Consider the following 19081-nt stretch of genomic DNA (forward strand, 5'->3'; position numbering starts at 1 on the left):
GCTCACAAAGTTGAGATCTATGGTGTAGTTATCGATTCTGATGAGTCTTTCCAACAATTTTTTTTCTCTCTCGAAAGGGACAATAAAAAGCTCTGTCACGATTCCGAAGCAAGACCATAACCACATTTCCGTTCCCCTTGCTCCCATGATACTGAGAAAACGAGAGGAAAAAGTTTGCAATATTTTTCGTTATTTTTGTTGAAATTTGAAGTCTTTGTCTTGTTTGTTGTTTATTCTGGACTAACAGGACCATAGCGTAGTCTTCTAACGCCTTTGGTAGAGTCTCAGATATGTGCCTTTTTGTTGTCTGCTTTGGCTTTCTTTTTCAGTTCGACTTTCAAACAATATTTTTTTGTGTATCTGGGAATGACACTCGTATCCTGACTAATTTCATGACTTAACCACTCACTTATTTTAAAAATCAGACCAAGATTTCAGCCAAGATGTTTAACAAGATATCTACACGACGCAAAGAGAGGCATCAATATGTATTTACAGAGGGTGACAAAAATGTAGCGACTAATGTAGTAAATTGAGATTAAAGTATAGATTTCATCTATCCAGTATGCGATAGCCAACTTGTCCGCAAACATTTTTAGGTTAACTTTTTAATTATTTATTTTCCTCGTTGCTCTTCTAACCCGTGTTGGTCTACATGAAATTAAAGGCTGATGTTGTATGGGAAAAGCCCATTTCAAGGATCACTTCTGAAGCAGACCTCGAATGCGCGTAAAAACCCATCATCTTTCCGTACGTTTTTCGCCTGATTACAAGGATCTCACTTACAAATTAACAAAATTACACACACTGGTGTGCAATAAAATAGATGTGAACCATATTTATAGTTCCTGATTACGCCAAGCTGCTAACAACGCAATAGCAAAGAACACAACCTATTGATTATAACAGATTACCTTTATGGCACAACGGTGATGTAAACAAATCAGACAGGTTTCTTTTGGTGACGGGATAACATCGCCTGTTTTGAAAATCATTTATTTTGGACTGTGCAATATAATAGGTGTGTTGTGTTTTGAGCCATACTCATTCAATTTTTTTTCATAAAACGTTTATTTGACACGGCATTTGCAAAAGCTTTTTACGCCAGGTTTTTTGTTACAAAAGTTCTTAAGACTATCACGTTATAATAAAAATTCACTTTCTAATGCTAACACTGAGGATAATCATCATTTTGAATATTTTTAGTTATACTCTATTTTCTTGAATTTCATTGTAAACCTATTGATAGTTTTTCTGTAATCTTTGTTTATTTTTTTTTGTTTTTATCGTTTTATCTAACTTAACTAACTGCGAGGAAATCTAAATTGTTTGTGGGTAACATTCAAAATTTTTATCAATATTTATTTTTAATCGGACAATGACGTACTGGATTGCAAATTATATGATTGGCTTTGCTGCAAAGTTATAAATTTACATCAAATATTTATTGTTTACAGTTACGATGGGACGAGGCAAACATTGTTCACCAGAACTACGGAATTTAATCATCAAGCTCCGGAATGAAGGCAAAACTTATAAAACTATATCAGAGTTACTGATGTGTTCTCAAAGCACAATTACAAATGCCATGAAATGGCATCCACGTGCCGAAACGCGCGGCAAACCTCGAAAAACGACATAACAGCAGGACCGGCAGATTGCAAGGCACTCGAAAAAACACCCGTTTGCTTCATCAACGGACATTAGAGACGAGCTTGGTCTCAAAGTTGACACCAGTACAATTCGTAGACGCTTAATAGAACAAAATCTACGTGCAAGACGTCCTAGAAAAGTTCCATTACTTTCGACTAAAACAGAAAATGTAGACTGCAATTCGCTAAGGAACACATACATTGGCCAGCTTCAAAATGGCGAAACATTTTATGGAGTGATGAAACTAAAATCAACCTTTTTGGCTCTGACAGCTCCTCGAAACCTGTGAGACGACCTAAGAACAAACCTTTTTATCCAGAATATACTTTGAAAAACGTTAAGCATGGAGGTGGTTGTATTATGGTTTGGGGGTGCTTCTCATGGTATGGTATGGGTCCAATTCACTGGATACAACAAATCATGACGCAAACGGTGTACACGGAAATCTTAGAGGAAGTCATGCTTCAGCACGCCGAAGAAGAAATGCCTCTAATCTGGACATTTCAACAGGATAATGACCCGAAGCACTCGTCAAAAACGGCCAAAACATTTTTTGAGAGAAACAAACTGAATGTCCTGAAATGGCCTTCTTAGTCACCGGACCTCAACTCTATAGAGAATTTATGGGGAATGGTGAAAAATGAACTGAATAAAACTGCACCGAAACCAAAGAACAAAACTGAACTGTGGACTGCAGTTAAAAAACGTGGGAAAGTATTCCAACTGAAAAGTTGCAGAAGCTCGTGAACTCCATGCCTCACCGGTGTCAAGAAGTCATCAAAAATAGAAGAAACAGCATTAATTATTAATACAAAAGATTGAGAAAATGGGTTAGTTCAAAATGTTATGAAAACAATGAAAATCAAATGTTAATGAATTCGTTATGGAATATTTCTTTTGTTTTTATGCTTCGTTTTTGAAATACACCTATTATTTTGCACAACCAGTGTAAGAGTTTTTGACTGAATGATTAGGTTTAACATAGCGGTTATTTGCCAGCAATGCGTTATAAACTTACGCACTAGATACATGTTCGTGAAAATATTGTTAGAAAAAAATAGCACAGCCTAATTTTTTTAAATATTTTTGCGAAAAAAAATCGACCACACCTATTTTATTGCACACCAGTGTACATAGTATACAGCAATACATAACATTACAGAAACATTGTAACTTAATCTTATAAGCTAAGTCAGTTTGCTAAGTCTATTCTTTAAAACATCACTAGAAACCTAAAAATCAAAATGGTCATACAAACTATTGAAAACATTACACATCGTCGTTATGTGTTCGTGCTAACCGTAATCGGTGCGCTGAATGTCGAGTCTTAAAAAGTTACGTGATCTAAGGTACATTGATGTTGTGAGAGAATATCAGGGGCACCCATTTGGCCAGTCAATATTTTCCCAACAAATACCGCTCAGAATGTACCTCGACAGCGATCGACGTATAGTGGTAACTCTGTGGGGTTTCGCTGCGGCGAAGTTCTAAGGACACCAATTGGCTGCTGAAGCTTCCAGGACAGACCGAACAAGTGGAAAATGCAGTGCCCGCAGACAATATGGACCAGTAAACTTGTTGGCTATTCTTATTATGCAACCAAGATTTCTATTTGCCTGTGATAAAGCGTGAGAGTAATAGCTTCCGAATATCAGTTGCGAGTCCAGGAGTACACCAAGGTCTCTGATAACTGATACTCTATCTAGCGATTGACCGGCGATGTTGTAGCTCCAGAGAATTGGATTTTTTCTGCATGTGAAAGATATATAATAGCATTTGGAAACGCTGAAAGCCAACAAGTTGCGATTACACCAGTTATGGATGCATCTAGATGTCGCTGAAGCTCGATACAGTCCGCACAATGAAAAAGTTTAAGATCATCAACGTATATAAGTTAGCATCCTGGGAGTATAACATAACGTCATGGGTGCGTTTCGTCTCATCAGAAACCGACACTAACTTATTGTCGGAATAGATTGGCGCCGGCTTGACGCTAAATCCCTAAAACGGAAACACACTTTGTGTTTCAATCGAACAACTGGTGAAACATCTTGGCCAGAAGAAGAGAGTGGTTTACAAGATAGAAAGTTATGTACAATATTCCTCCCTAAAGAGAAAAATGGTTTGGGTTTTTTGCACATTGCAAAACACACTTTAGTCTTGAAAACAACTTGAGTAGTATGGCTCTAACATTTACTGAAAAAACCTGTATTAATCCACCTAGCGGTGCAATTGTGCCTTTCTCAATCATAAACACGAGAATTTTTTAGTTGCTTATATTTATTAAAAGCTTTCAAATGTATACATTACAATTTTATTATACATGACTTGACAACTATATACAAGAAAATAAATCATTATTCGAGTTCTAAAATTTTGCAAAAGAAAAACCAGCCACGGTAATATTGAATTGAAAAAAGGAGCGAAAAAAGTCCCGAAAAGTCGATATTAATAAAAAAAAATTCGAGATAACATAAAATCTCGACGTTTCATGCATTTTAAAGATGTTTGGCATCAAAACTACGAAATCGATTTCTGAAATTTCATGGGGTCCCCCCTTTGAAAAAAAAAATTGAGTTCCGGGTTATATGGGAATTTCAAATGTGACCGGACGGTTCAGTGTATATTTCCTGGCCGGCGCTTCGATCGGCCAACAATAGCTATACCGGTCTTGTGTGCAAACTTGGATACAATGGTGACTCACGCATGCAAACCTGTATGCGATGGTGATTTTCAACGTATTTTCATTTAAATGTTTACACAGGTTTTTCGGGAAAGTTTGTTCTAGCTTATATGTCTGTTCTCTGTGTTATTACGTACAAGAATAGCCCGTGAAGTGACTAACAACTGTGCTGAAGTAATTAATACTGTACTGGATTGTCGATATAAAGGCAGAAGCTTATCTAAGTTTGATGCTTCGTATTAGAGAGCAAGCATCTTTTTTGCTGGCAACACACAGCAAGCAAAGAAACATAAGTTATTTCGTGTTATTTCAGTTTTGCTTTCAGCTACGAATAGAACAAATTGAAAAAAATATAGGGTACACAAATTTTGAACACAATGAGCAAGAATCACGTACTTGGAGCCAAGGAAAACCAATTTCTAGAATATGTTCATGAAAAATGTACCTGTTTTCCAATTCAATGATTACAAAACGCTTGCAGTTTTATGCAGTCGTGATTTGCTGGTTGGTCACTATTTAACTGGACCGCTTTTTAGTTGGACCTTCGCCAGTTGGACCATTGTCCAACTAAAAAGCATTGTAATGTCAAAATCTCACGGCAATTTTCTTTAACAATCAAACTGACAACAATTGGAGATGTGAACAGATGCATTTCGGTCCAGCTAGCGAATCAATTTCGTTAGTTGGACGGAGGCTGTGGCCCAACGAACGTATCACGACTGTATTTGCACAAAGCGAGAGGTAGTCATGTGGAATAGAGATAATTTAAAGGCCCGAAAACACGCACAATTCCAAAAAAGATAACTTCCAAACGGGTCGTAAAAGATCTTTCTGTATTACGATGGATTGGAGTTTATTTTCTAACCAAGGTTTTCGAAATATAAAAAAAAACATTTCGCACGAAGCCTTCAAAATTTAAACAACCAAGCTGCAAAAACATTTCCCAGAAAAAAAGACCTGAAAACACACCTAACAGCAGGAGGGTAAAGATCAATAGTCCTACCTGCCACTAGTCGACAGGCGGCAGGCCCGTCCTAACACCGTTGGTTCCATTTGCCAAGTGACTGAAAATAATCATTCCTATTCTACGCCCAGACAACAAAGAAGCACACCAGGGAGGAAGCAGCATGCGGAAAGTGCAGGGAGGATGTGATGTGAGCTGACAGACTTCTGAGAGTAAATCGAGAGTGGCATCGTGAACGTCAGCTTTCTAATGATTCTTATCAGAATGCGTGAAGTGATGAAAGCTGCACCCTCGTCTGGTGCCATTGTACGAGGTATTGGTAATGTCAATGCTGAACAGTAATATTATTAACGATGATGGTTTAGTGCGAGCAATGACTAAATTCTAATACAATACCAGTATTACTTGGTAATGGCATGTTTTATTCTCATGTAAGAATGCCTATACTCTACCTAGAGTGCTTTAATTCCGTAGGGTGCGTGAAAACAGAACTAAAACGCTCTGGGTAGAGTATGGCTAAGAAGGAATTTGAAATATCCAAATGAGAAGAAATCTGGCGTATTGTTACGTCAAATTACATAGTCGTTTGGATAAACCAGATATTTTCCTCTTCTTCATGACCGCACTCTAACTAGGGTGCTCTATACTGAACTCGTGGAGGAAACACAAGGTCACTATGTCATACCACGTCCCCATCTAAAGCCAATGATTGATAATAACACGATAACACGAAATACCTACTATTCAATACTAGGTGAAATCCCGATTTTCCAAAATGCCACTACTTACCCAACAAACTCATCTTGATGGGAAACCTGCTGACTGTACTTTGAAATGTTTTCCGAGAACACCCAAACAGCGGGATTGTGAGAAATCGAGAAAGTTCTCCCACCTGAAACAACGAGGTATGAATATGTGTTTTGCGGATACCGAAACATGCGGTCCATAGGAGACGGAACACAGTACCCAAGGGAAACGGTATCAAATGTCATATACTTTTTTATTGCTGGGGAGTGATTCGAACCTTTATTGTTATCGTCACCTGCCTGCCACCCTATTCCCTATCTATTTCGTTTCGAGTGTTTGTTATACCTTTTGTGGTGTGAAAAGTATAGACTTTAACCTTTCCGTGCGTGAAAAATCACAGTTTGGCCATTTTCGTAGCAATAGCCCGACGAATTGGCTGTGTAGTCGAAAAACAAAATTTTTGCGAAGGGGTTGTATGCGATTGAAATCTGTGTTTCAGTTAAAAAATCTCTTTACCATTTGTGGTGTCTAAAACAGAAAAAAATGTGTTTAATTTCCAAAAAATTGAGAAACATCGCAATAATTTCAAAAATCTGTCGAAATCTATGAAATTTTCATCGAAATGGCAAAAATCTCTCATTTGTGAAAAAGATTCTACGACCAAATAATGTGAAATCTCTGACATTACAGAAAATCTATGGATGTGGTAACCCTGGTTGAGCGTCAAGGCTTTATATGCAGGGCGCACTTCCAGTCAATGTAAAATGGATTTCGTCACACCGTTGGGTGGATTACTATAGCAATGTTCGTCTTTTGTCTTAGTCTTTCGATGTCGGTTCGGCTTACTACGATCCATTCTACCTGGCGGAAATCTAGAACCACTTTCAGAAGAACGTAAGAGTAAAATGTAAACAAACCGGATTTATGCATCTTATCGAAGCTAGTTCTTCAATATTATGCATAAACTAAATGATGAATTATAAGCTATCTTGCACTAATAGTACTTAACTTATAGTTGCAACCTTGTTTACTAAAAATTTGATTAATTCTCTACAAACATATGATTAGGGCGTAAAAGCCAACTGTCAAAATTCATTTTCACTGAAAATACACATTAATGCAAAGAATAAAATACACATTAATGCAAAGAAAAATATGCATTTTCAATAAAAGTGGAATAACCCATTAAAAAGGTAGAGAGTTTGTACCCATAAATGAGTACAGCAGTACCGTCTTTACGCATGGACACACTGGGCCAGGGCCAAAGGTCCCGGGCTTTTACGGGCCTCCAACTTAGGATCAATATAGAATCATTCAGAAGGCTATGTTCCAAAAAATAGTAGCACTTAATAGTTTATAAGTCTTTAGCGTGTAGGTAACCATGGGTCAAATTCGCACATCGCACCTTAACCCACGTGACGTTTTAAGACCATCAGATAATCAAGCGGAGTGATGGTAGGAAACGAGGCACTGCATGACCAGAATGGTATTGGACCAATTCAAACGTCAATCCAACATTTCGATTGAAGTTTCAATACATTTTGAGCAAAAAAAATGAAATGTTTACCAAGCAGGAGCGGCAACCGACAAGGTGGGAAAAACTTCACAAGGCAGCTGTAGGATGTCGAAATTCGAGTTTCGTTACAATCTGTTTAGCAAGCTTGAACGTGCATGTGGCATAATTTCTTCATCACATCAGGGATTGTGATGAACAAACCTAAGAGACTTCTAAATGATCTGACTCTCTTGACGTTCTCACGATACTTTCACGGCTAGATTGGGCATGTTCCACTACCCGTCGTCTGGTATAGAACCAATTATGTTATTTTTGTACGACACTCCGCCTTATTAAAAATATTTTAGGCCGTCAGAATTAGGAATCAGAATATGCTGGGTCAAATTGCACGTATCCCGTAGGTAGTTGCGGATTTGTGTCTCACGCCAGCGTGCACTCAATATGTTTCCTATTTCGACTGTTTTACATGACTAGTAGAGCAATGAATTTTTTACTTTAAATTTGTATTCTTTCATGTTTGGGATTACATTTTGTATAATATTGCAATCTAAGTGATATAGCATTTACTTTTCATCTTTGATGAGCTTCGTTGGTAGATGGTAGCATTTCTGTTTGTGGTCGATTATAAATCAACTCCTAATAGTTGTGGTAGTGAATTATTGAAATGAATTCTTGGGCTTTTTTAAAAAAAGGACATCTACAATGAGAGACTCTCATTACTTTCTCTTCTGTTTATAATTCGATCGCTTTAACAGTTATTCTTCAACTCTTTGCATACTATGCTAGTAAAAACCACCGTCTTGCAATCTGTACTGCAAAATAAGTGAGAAGTGCTATAGTGACGCCGTAAAAATCAAAAGAGAAAAGTAAACAAAAAATCACTCATTGTAGATATGACGTTTTGAATAAAAACTCTAGAATTGTGCTTCTCATATTAATAGGTTCGAAAAATAAACGTTTCGCTGTATTTATTTGATTACGTAACAATGAAGGTACTTTGTACTTTCGAAAGGTGATAAGGCTAATTATTGTTATTATTTTTTTTTCCTTCGGTCTCTTTCTGTGCTGAGGCGTCTCTACCATCGAAACCCTAGATATGCCACTTAACTACCGGCGCCGTTTTTGAGATACTAATGAATATAAAAATATTAATATTACTTTAGTGGATTTTCGGCTTTTACGGTTTTTTCCACATTCCAAATAAATATTACTTAGGGACTATTCGAAAAGTTAAAATGAATGAACCTCGGATCACTTAGGTTCTACATAATATTGATTGATTTCAATGGCTGCAACATTCAATATTGTTCAACTGTAAATGTAGTTGAATTATGATTGAAAAAGTGTGGCTTATTTTAAAGCTGGCAATTGACTTTTTCCAGTTGCATCATATCAGGAACAGTAAGAAATTGATAACAACATTATTGTACGAATTGATGTAACTTTTTTAAATCACGTAGTCGTCATTTATTAACAAGTCGAATTTTACTGGCATATTGCTAAATATTTTTCCTAGATTGTCATAGTGTAATGACAATAATTGAATGAATCGTCGACATTGTAGTATTGATGTTTAACCCGCCTTACCGCATCATTTCTCATTATTGACGGAGGCACTCTTCCGCCCCAAACAACGTCTTACAACTATGAAGGTCAGATTATATCATATGGGGAGGGAATAGCGCAACTGGTAAGTCCATTACACTGTACGCATCTCACCTGAGTTCGAACTCCCACAACCGCATATATCAAAATATTCTTCCGTTTTTCGATAGTACCTGGTCATTTACAATGCCACCTATAGTTATGGAAATCCGATTTTTTTTATCCATATATTTTGATTTCTAAAATATTTTTAATATTTTCACATAGTTGAATAATTTGGCTTAAAATTGAAAAAAAGTCTCAAGGTGGCATGGGGATCATTTTTTAATTATCCTACTCTACAGCAGTTGATACCTGTTAAATCGGAGGGGCACTCAGCTCAGTTGTGCCCAGGGGCCCCAAGTGGTCTTAAGACGGACCTGGAGTACAGAGCTTGTACGTCAACCTGGGTATGTTTTACGCATTATTTTTCGCAGAACTGTTACAACAAAATGTGTAAAAAATACCCTTACATGGAAATCGCGCCAGAATGAAAAATACTATCAATAGAATTTCTGAGATTAAAAAAACATTAATTATAGTATAGGAATCATTAATTATAGTATAGGAATCTAGATAGAGATCCCATTCCAAAGGCCTTAACAAAATAAAACCGCCAACTGGATATATTTTTGATGACTGGATCTTTTGGCTGCTCTAAAAATGCCGAACTGGTGCATATTTGCAACATCCTCAGTAGTTTAAACAGCCAGATTTTCTGTGACTTTTGGTATTATCACACACATTGACATTGATTTTACCATAAGTGATTGAGCGATGAAAACGTGACCCCTTAAAATCACTATTTCTCATTTGTCACTTCATACATCGATTTATGGTAAACAGACCATTGTGACGTTCTAACCGATAGTGTAGCTTTATTATAATGAGAATTAAATTCACAATTTTAATGCAAAAATTCAGTAATCAGATGTGCAACAGAGACAAACAAATAGAACATATATATATTTTCACAAAAAGATCACAGACAGAAAACATTCAATCCCTGAGGAAGACAAAAATACATTGTCGAAACGTAGGAGAGAAGGTAAAAATATGTTCACAGTATTTAAAAGACTGCATGCCGAAAACCCTTATACATGTATTTACGAAAGTTTTAAAAACCTCTAGAACAAAATATTAGCGCGAAATTAACACATAAAAAGAAATTAAAATAAAACCAATTTTTAAAGAGCCACCCTACCTTAAATATTGCAAAAATCATAGCAAATGAACCATTAGAGATAGCCACATAGCTTCTTCAGAAAAGTTGCTTCAATTTGATTGATTTATAACTTTGTAAAACATTATGTAGCTATCTAAGAAGTTGATACTTTGAACACCCTAACCACAAGGACCACCCTAATTCAATTAATATAAAAAAATCGACAAGAAAGTTCTAAGAAAGTTTGCCGAAGATACTATATATCTAAAACCAACGGTTTAGGCGCAAACAGTTTTGTCTTCCTAAATACAGCTTTGGGACCGTAGTGCGTTGTTTTCGGAGCATTGCCGAAATGTTCCGTTTCCACCACGTACCGTTTCCACCACGTACTCCACGTACGTTTGCAAGTTAACTCGCTTGAAATACTTCTTAAGGATTTTTCACCCATTGTTAAGATCAATATACCCATTGACATTACCTCATCGAGTAGTTGTGGAAGGGATAAAAAGTACTCATTGTTAGAAACAAAAAATACCCATTTTTGACAGTTGGAACAACTTCCGAAAATGGGCAATTTGAATACATAAAATGGGTAAAGTTTTTTTACCCTGTTGAGGGTAAATTCTGAAAAAAAACTTTACTTGTCAATGACCGCTATTGGCACTAAACAGAAGAGAGAAGTAGTATCTTTAATAAACTGCTGTGAATTTGGGTTGACCAACAACGGTTGTTCCAGAATTTCCCCGCAAAGTGAATTTTGACAGTTGGCTTATACGCCCTAATCATACGTTTGTCGAGAATTATAATTGGTATATAGTAATTTGAATAAGATTAAAATTGAAACGGTTTACGACATTATACTTTATTTGTCTTTAATATGCCCTGTTTTACCGACTGTTTCATATCTGTCACCATTCGTGCCCACTTCTGTACGAACTACATATTAAACTTCAACTGATACGCCTTGGAGAAGAGGCCATGTTGGAAAACGAAAAAAGCAATTTTTTCTCACACCGTTAGAAAAACCACCATTAAAATCGAACAGTAATACTCTATCTACCCCGAATATATTAATTCATTTTCATGAAGATTTTTCGAACGGTGTTAGAAAAACTGCTTTTTTCGTTTTCCAAGATGGCCGCATATTGTGGCGTTCTCAGTTGAATCGTATATGTAAAGTGTTGTGAAGCTCCTCCTTTGCTGTTTTGTCTTTGGCCGATGGTAACAATGAACCGACAGTTTGTAGGTTTTTAGCAGTTATTTTTACTTGTGGATATTCTTTTCGCAATGTTTTGGTTATTCGCTGTGTTAGTCCATCCACATTCCAGTTCCTTTCTAGAATCCTTGAAAAAGGTCCCAAACGGACCGAAACGTCGGAAGAAGACAAAATAGTGTTTTTGTAAACCGCAGACTGCATAGCCGAAACACATAACCTGATACTTCAACCCGTCAGATGCCACTCTTTTTAAAAGGATTTATACTTATACGTTTCAATCTTATTGAACGGGAACATAGATGTTTTATTTGGTAAAGTACGAGTGACTATTAATTTAGACTGTCTTTGACTACACTTTCCATACAATTGGTCTATTGTAAATATTCTAGGAGATCTGTATTGAGCGTTGAAATATTAAAAATTGAGCACCTTCTAACACTGCGAGGGAAACACCTATCTTCACGAAAAAAGGTTGTTCGGGTTTCTTGTCTCCACCATTTTTAAGAATAAATTACTTTGGAACCCTATATGTATTAGAGAAAAGCTGGGTATGAAAGGCTTAAATATACATTTACCTTAATAGATTAGTGTAACCACAGAGAACAGACATATAAGCTAGAACAAACTTTCCCAAAAAACCTATGTAAACATTTAAATGAAAATATGTTGAAAATCACGATCGCATACAGGTTCGCATGCGTGAGTCACCATTGTATCCGAGTTTGCATACAAGTCCCATATAGCGAGTGCTGGCCGATCGAAGCGCCGACCAGTGGCAAGTTGCTACTTGCTGTTGTCATTTCAAAGCGACAATTTAATTTCTTACACAAGTTGAAAACTTTACTTGTATGTCAGTTCTCAGCGGTGTAACTACATAATAAATCGATACAAAACCACGATCCTTGCACAAAATTAATGTATGAGTTTTAAGTTAGCAGTACGACTGGTTATAAAAAGTCGGTATAGAAGGGGCTCATAATGTACAAACACTCGTAGGAAATTAGAATTAAGGGAAATAGGAAATTAATTCAATGATTCTTGCATTTGCAATGTATTGTCTTAAAAAAAGAAATTCGAAATGTAGCAAAACATTTCATTGTGTATTTTCTCTAACGACGCTTAATACCTCTCGACAAAGACTCGGCACGTCTATCGCTTGTTTACCATTTATCTGTCAGTGTCATTCCAATCGAGCACAAGACCTGTCAATTACCCTCGTTCCAGAAGGATTCGAAGCGATTTTCTTCGGATTGAGTGCTTTTGACAAGTCACGTGTTCGATTGGAGTGACGCAGATAAATAATAAAAATAAGATAGAGATGGCGAGCCTTTATCCAGAGGGATTCAGCGTCTTTAATTTTTTCGAATGCTTACTACATTGATAAAATTTGCTATATTGAATCTATTGATTTTACATATATATTTTTTTGTGGCGAACATCAAAATTATAATAGTTTGCCACATAGAAATTTGTTTCATAGCAGATTTTACATCAAATGTGCGTGATTAATAGAATTAATATTTTTAGCACATTTTTGAGAATATGCATATCATGTGGGTGGAATACGTGAAATATATGCATTTTTAGCAGTGTACTGCAGCAACGCCCTTCTGAAATGCTTACCTAGAAATGAGAGACTTTACAAACAGAATTTCCGCTGCACGGAAATGGTTACTCTTCCATCCATGTAAGCCACATCACTGTTGTTATTACTGTTTCCGTTGCGATAAACGGCGGAAGGAGAAGAGTCATTGTCGCCCTGGCAAGGCGAGGTGCTAAATAATATCAAAAGGGGTTGCTATAAATAAGCTACTCCGACGAGATTGATACGTTCCAACGACCGTTATCACGATTTCTTCCGATGGCTCAGATTAACGTGTTATGTGTTTATTGGGGAATATGTGTCAATGAAGTAATCGGGCCCACCAGGGTGCCGTAAACAATAACTCAAAATAAACAGTGCTGAAAGGAGCAAATTAACTGAGTTCCCGTTGAAGGGTGCGCATAATCCATCCATGGGCCTGTATGACTACCTTCCTTTCTTCGACATAGGAATCAAACCTAGTTTTCCTAGACCGTGTTGGACAAAGCAATATAAAATTACTCATTTTGCATTTCTTCTTTTGTTGAATATCTAATTATTTTTATTGCAAAAAATCAATTTGAACTGCGAAACATTTTCGACACAACAATAAGACCAATTGACAGTAAAAATGAAGAAAATCAATTAAGAATCCAGTTCTAAAGTTCTCTCATTAGTATTTGGCCATTGTTTCCTATTATTTCCCGAATTCTGCTCCTCATTGAGTGAGCCGAACTGCAACGTATAGTAATTAGGATGGCGATTCATGCTTCTTTATCTATTTCCACTATTCTTGTTTCGCGGTGTCCCATGACCAATTGATTTTTCAACGATCTTTTCAGTTTTATTTGAATTATAAATCAGGAATTGAGCTAACCATCTCATTGTCTAGATATTATGGTCATCCACCAGTATTTGACGGTTCGAGCGATGCTCTTCGGTTTATGGTATGACATGAGTATAATCAACAGTGGAAGTTTTTCGAGGTGTTCAATCGCTACACGTGGTTTCGGATAATTACGAGCATCGAAAACACGTGGAACTTTCGCTCATATATTTCTCGAATTGAGTGCAGTATGAAGAACAACCCAAAAGCAATTTTGGTCTTTCCTGCGTGAAAAAACGTCCTACGATGGAATCCGGCAAAGCGTCAACTATCAGCCGTGTGGTATCCGGTTGTGGCTGAAATCTCTCGCAGCACAGAGTTTCTCTCCTCATATCGTAATAGGCGACTAACAACGGCTAAGGAATCAGTAGCGACCGGCTCAAATGGTACGTTCCCCATTTTGATAGGACATTTGTGCCAGTGCCGTCAAATGGTGTAATAACATAGTACTCACAAGTTTCCTTGTGAGCCTCCACGTGAGTCTATGGATGACATTAGGTCGTTAGACCGACGTCGGCTGGGTGCTGTCAGCCTGTAGCAGCAGAATGGGAGGGTGCCAACGGGCGTGCCTCAAAACCCGTACTGTAAAATTAGCGCCCTAATCCCCCAATCCAAGGTGGCATCAACACTTCGAATCCCAAAGCTACGTAAAATTAAGACTGGGATCCAAAGTGATGACAAATACTTAGCCACGCACGGAGCCTAAGGTACCAGAGCGCACCCCGCAGTATTTTTTCCCCTTACCCTGTCAAGCGGGGCTCTGACAGGGTTGACTTTCTTTCCCTAGCTCTTCGTGGGAACAAAACGGAAAACACTAAGAGCACTGTAAACATAACTTTGGAGGAGATTGTGGTAATAGAGGTAAAAGAGCTGATGAATAATAGCTTGTTGAGCATGTTGCGTCCTGCACTTCGTCCATTCTCAACTCTCCAGATTGAGACGAGGATCGGACAGTGATCAAGGAGGACACAGACCAGTGCGACAGAGCAACCGGTGGGTCGAAGGGCTCAGAGAATAAAACAAGAACAGAGAGAACTCGTCACTTAAATGGAACGGCGAAGAAATGCTATGGGTGGCTGCTGAGAGACGATCACAAAACCGCTGAAGCATTAGCATAAATCCCAATAGGAAAGGTATCATGCAAGCGACAGCGTTCGACGGACACGGAGTCGCCGAACAATAGTGGGTACATGAAGGAAGAGCAACCGCAAAGATCAAGGGGCAGGATCCTAGACAGACACAACAAACTGAGCAGCAGCCAACCTTCAACGAAATGATCAAGTCGTACTCCATGGCCATCATTCCGGGTGGGTACCCTGCGAATTCCCTCATAAGCAACTAAATGCTACTCGAAACGCGCTGATCGAATGCGTCATAGAGCAGAGCTCAAGCAATACGAGACCCAAGTTTTGGAAGTGCGCATACCAACAAGAGTATCTCGAAATCTCCTGTGTAGACAAAGATATAGCTATGTGGCTACAGGATGTCACAGGTGCGATTAAGCCCTGGAAAGGCGCTTCATTGGAAGCCGTCGAAGCGTCATTCCAAAACAAGCGCTTTACAACGTGTATGTCCCCGACAGCATCGACAGGTCCGATAGGAACATCCACCGTCTGGTGCAGAATCAAAATGACAATTCCTGCACAGAATGGTGCAGAGGTTCGTGAAGAGATGTACGGTCCTCAAAACGGTACAACTCCTGTTGGCGGTAAATGAGGCTTCTGTGAAACTGATAATCTCTCAACACAACCAGCTGCGTATTCGGAAAGGCTAGAATGCGCCAGTTGAAGGGTGACCCGGGCAACAGATCGATACGGTGTATATAGATTTTTCGATCAACTTGCTGTGAAAAAACTACAATGGACTCCCGGATTGGCTGACAAATTGGATCACATCGTACCTTTTACATCGCAGTGTTTCTGTGCGACTTGCATCTACACTCTCAGATCCATTCCACGTTCCATGGGGCGCTCCTCAAGGAAGTCATCTCGAACCTCTTCTTTTTGTGCTATTCGTGAACGAAACCTGCAGTGAATTGTCGTCGTCTAAACTCATGTGTGCAGATGATCTGATCATATATCGTGTTACGCCAACTATGGTGAACTGTTTCGCATTGCAAATTGACCTCGAAATGGTCATGGATTGGTATCCCCTGCGCTATTAGCATAGCTTGACTTCCGGGAAGATCTTTCTGGAGAAATTATTTTTTCGGCGATCAGCTTATCGCACGCAGTACGATCAGAATAATCCACTGCATGTTTGCTGCCAGCTCTTCAACATCTTTTGTCAATTGATTTGAGTATACGTAGAATCGTTCAAATCAAAAATATTATTAGATTATTTGTTGTATCTTCACCAACAGACTACTTGCCTTCAATTGTGGTTGCTTAAATACATTACATTTCAGGATAGAAAGTATTTTAGCTTTAATCGAATTCCTCATCAGGTTGAAGTAACAAGCCTTCGTCAGTTGGTTCTCGTGAATGGTAATCGCAGAAGAGAGTTATTGCATAGAGAACGCGAACGCAAGCTTGAAGATCCAGGCATCTGAAGATTGCAGGGCAATACACCAGACAGTAAGTCCGAGACGAACAGGGCTCGAAACCAGTCCCTCCGGATGCCTAGAGTGTCGAGCTGTATTAACTGACAACGGTTTTCATACCTCGGCAGCTGAAATCTGTTTTGCCAAGGAAGATTCCGGACTGCAAAGCATATGAACCGGCGTTGGACGACCTCGCTTATGTGAACGTCGTTCTGGTAGTACGGATTCCAAACAACAGAACAATATTCTAGTGTTGAGGTTGAGCGAACCAACGCATAAAAGTGATTTTAAACAGTTTTACGCTGTTCGGAAGATGAACACAAGCTGTCTTGATACCTTAACCACGATGTATGAAGTATGTGGTTTGAACTTAGTGCCGAATCCATGATGACTCCGAAATCCTTGACGTGAGACTGTCTTGGAATGGTCGAGTTAAAGAAATGGTAGTTAAACTGAATCGGAAGGCGTTTCCGCGTGAACGATTTCTTAGGCTGAAAACCATTCTGTTTAGATCACACCACGTACTAAAGCTCTCCAGTTCACTCTGAAACTCGGCATCGGTTTTATCCCGTCGGATCCGTTCTGTCCCCTTTGGCTCAAAAGTGCAATCCACAGTACCAAAGTTTTGCTGAATAATATAATCACTGGTAACGTTTTTGTCTCGAAATATCACAATGTAAGAACTTGTGGCCTAATAGTGAGCAGTTGCTTGGGCCTACGATTTGCAGTGAACAATTTTAACTATCATTGTTTATTCCAGCATATTCGATTGCCATCTTTTAACATCATATCAATTTAATGTTGTTTTTACTTGATGCGAAACTGAGTCAGGTTCTGCTGTCAAAATGTATGAACTGTCAGCGGTTGGGGTTAAAACCTGAGTCAGTTTCAGAGCTAAACAAAAACGCAATAAGACTTTAAACACATTGGTCTATCATGTCGCGTACAAACTACTAATAAATTTCCGCAACAAATCCAGAAGACATCGTGTTCCAATATTCAACTCGTAGCATTTGACCTCACTCACCGTTTCACCATACTGTCGACGACGTTCGCCGTTCCGTTGGTCTCCGTAATGACGACTACGTTTTTTTCCTCCAGTGATCCTATAGTTTCCAATGGAATTTGAGCTCCTGGCTTCCCGGACCGGAACTCGGCAGCGTACAATACACGGGAAATGTTGACGCTTTGTAACAGACCCCCCACAGCCGAAACTGGCAACAGCACTGAGCTCGCGACAATCGATATCAAAACTCTTCCACCAGGTGCTTCTTCCACTTTAGCGAACTCGTCGTGTAACTTTGCCCTTTCACCTTACAGATCGAACCCCACGGAATGAGTGGATCTGCTATCCAGCCAAGGTAACTTTTCATTCACACAACACGATCAAGAAGCGTAAACCAAGAAATTGGAATCAACGAATTTCGAATACTGTCTTCCTTCACTCGAGAGACGATAGGAATCACTTTTCAAAACAAGGCGACATTTTCCTTCTTCCTCCTGCGAGAGCAATATAATTCGTGCTTATTCCTTTGCCTTTGTGACCCCTCGCTGCTGTTTGTGTTTCAGCAAAACACCAACACTGTCGCGATACACTGACACTCGACACACACGCTGGATGAAAACAAACGCTTTCGGGTTGGTGATCACAACTGACAAGCTCTGCTATAGCACTCACACACACGCACGGCGACACGGAAAACAAGAGAATGAAAAAACGCCAAAGTAAAACTTAACACCAGGAATCAGGGACAAAATGAACCACAAAAATAACTTTTTTTCCTTGTCTTTTGCGCTTGCTTCAATGCCCGTATCTTTTACCAAAAACCTTCTTCGGTGTTACAATTATCAAACACTTCTCAGCACTAACAAAACTGCACAATCTTTGCTTCTGCTGTCACCCACCAAAAACACAAAAAGGCAGCCTGAAATTTGCGCGATGAAAATTTATCGAAAATTCATATAACTCGTTTAGGCGATAATTTTCTAGCTGAATATCGCCCGCAGCAGCTATTGGCAAAATGTTTCTATTCTATTACTTCACAAAATAGCATTCCGAATGCCAGCAAAAGGATATTCAACATTCCACGGCTAATCCTCTCTAATCCTGCTTCAAAACGATTTTCACAAAATAAAATTAACGCGACGCGCTAGACTCAGGAACATACAGATACGTGCTAACCTTTCCGGGTTCGGGCTGAAACTGCTTGCTTGCTGGCTACGCGATGTGTCGCGATGTTTGTGTGATTTTTCCAACCCAACGAACAATCGACGGAAGAAAAAGCGAAAAGAGGATAACAGAAGCAGAGCAAACTCAACTGACGTTTGACGAATATGCGAAGCGGAACACCTCTGCGTCAAATGGAACCGCCACCCACTGCCATTTCGATGGGCGTGTAAATGCAGGGTTGCCATACAGATGATTAAACGCGTGAAATGGTTGCATATGGTTACAGGGTTACATTATCGAAACCCGAATAATC

At 38.7% G+C, this 19081-nt stretch overlaps 1 protein-coding gene across 1 annotated transcript in view; it reads right to left on the reverse strand.

The window, feature by feature from the left end:
• Positions 1 to 18824, reverse strand: part of LOC131677637 (protein pellino) — a 177737-nt gene extending 158913 nt beyond the window's left edge. Inside the window, exon 1 of the mRNA XM_058957533.1 lies at positions 17626 to 18824. Coding sequence (XP_058813516.1) covers positions 17626 to 17636 — 11 coding nt within the window. The 5' untranslated portion in view covers positions 17637 to 18824. The remainder of the gene's footprint in view (positions 1 to 17625) is intronic.
• Between the last annotated feature and the right edge of the window lie 257 nt (positions 18825 to 19081).

Source organism: Topomyia yanbarensis, chromosome 1, assembly GCF_030247195.1.
Source record: "Topomyia yanbarensis strain Yona2022 chromosome 1, ASM3024719v1, whole genome shotgun sequence".
In the NCBI taxonomy this organism is placed as follows: Eukaryota; Metazoa; Arthropoda; class Insecta; order Diptera; family Culicidae; genus Topomyia; species Topomyia yanbarensis.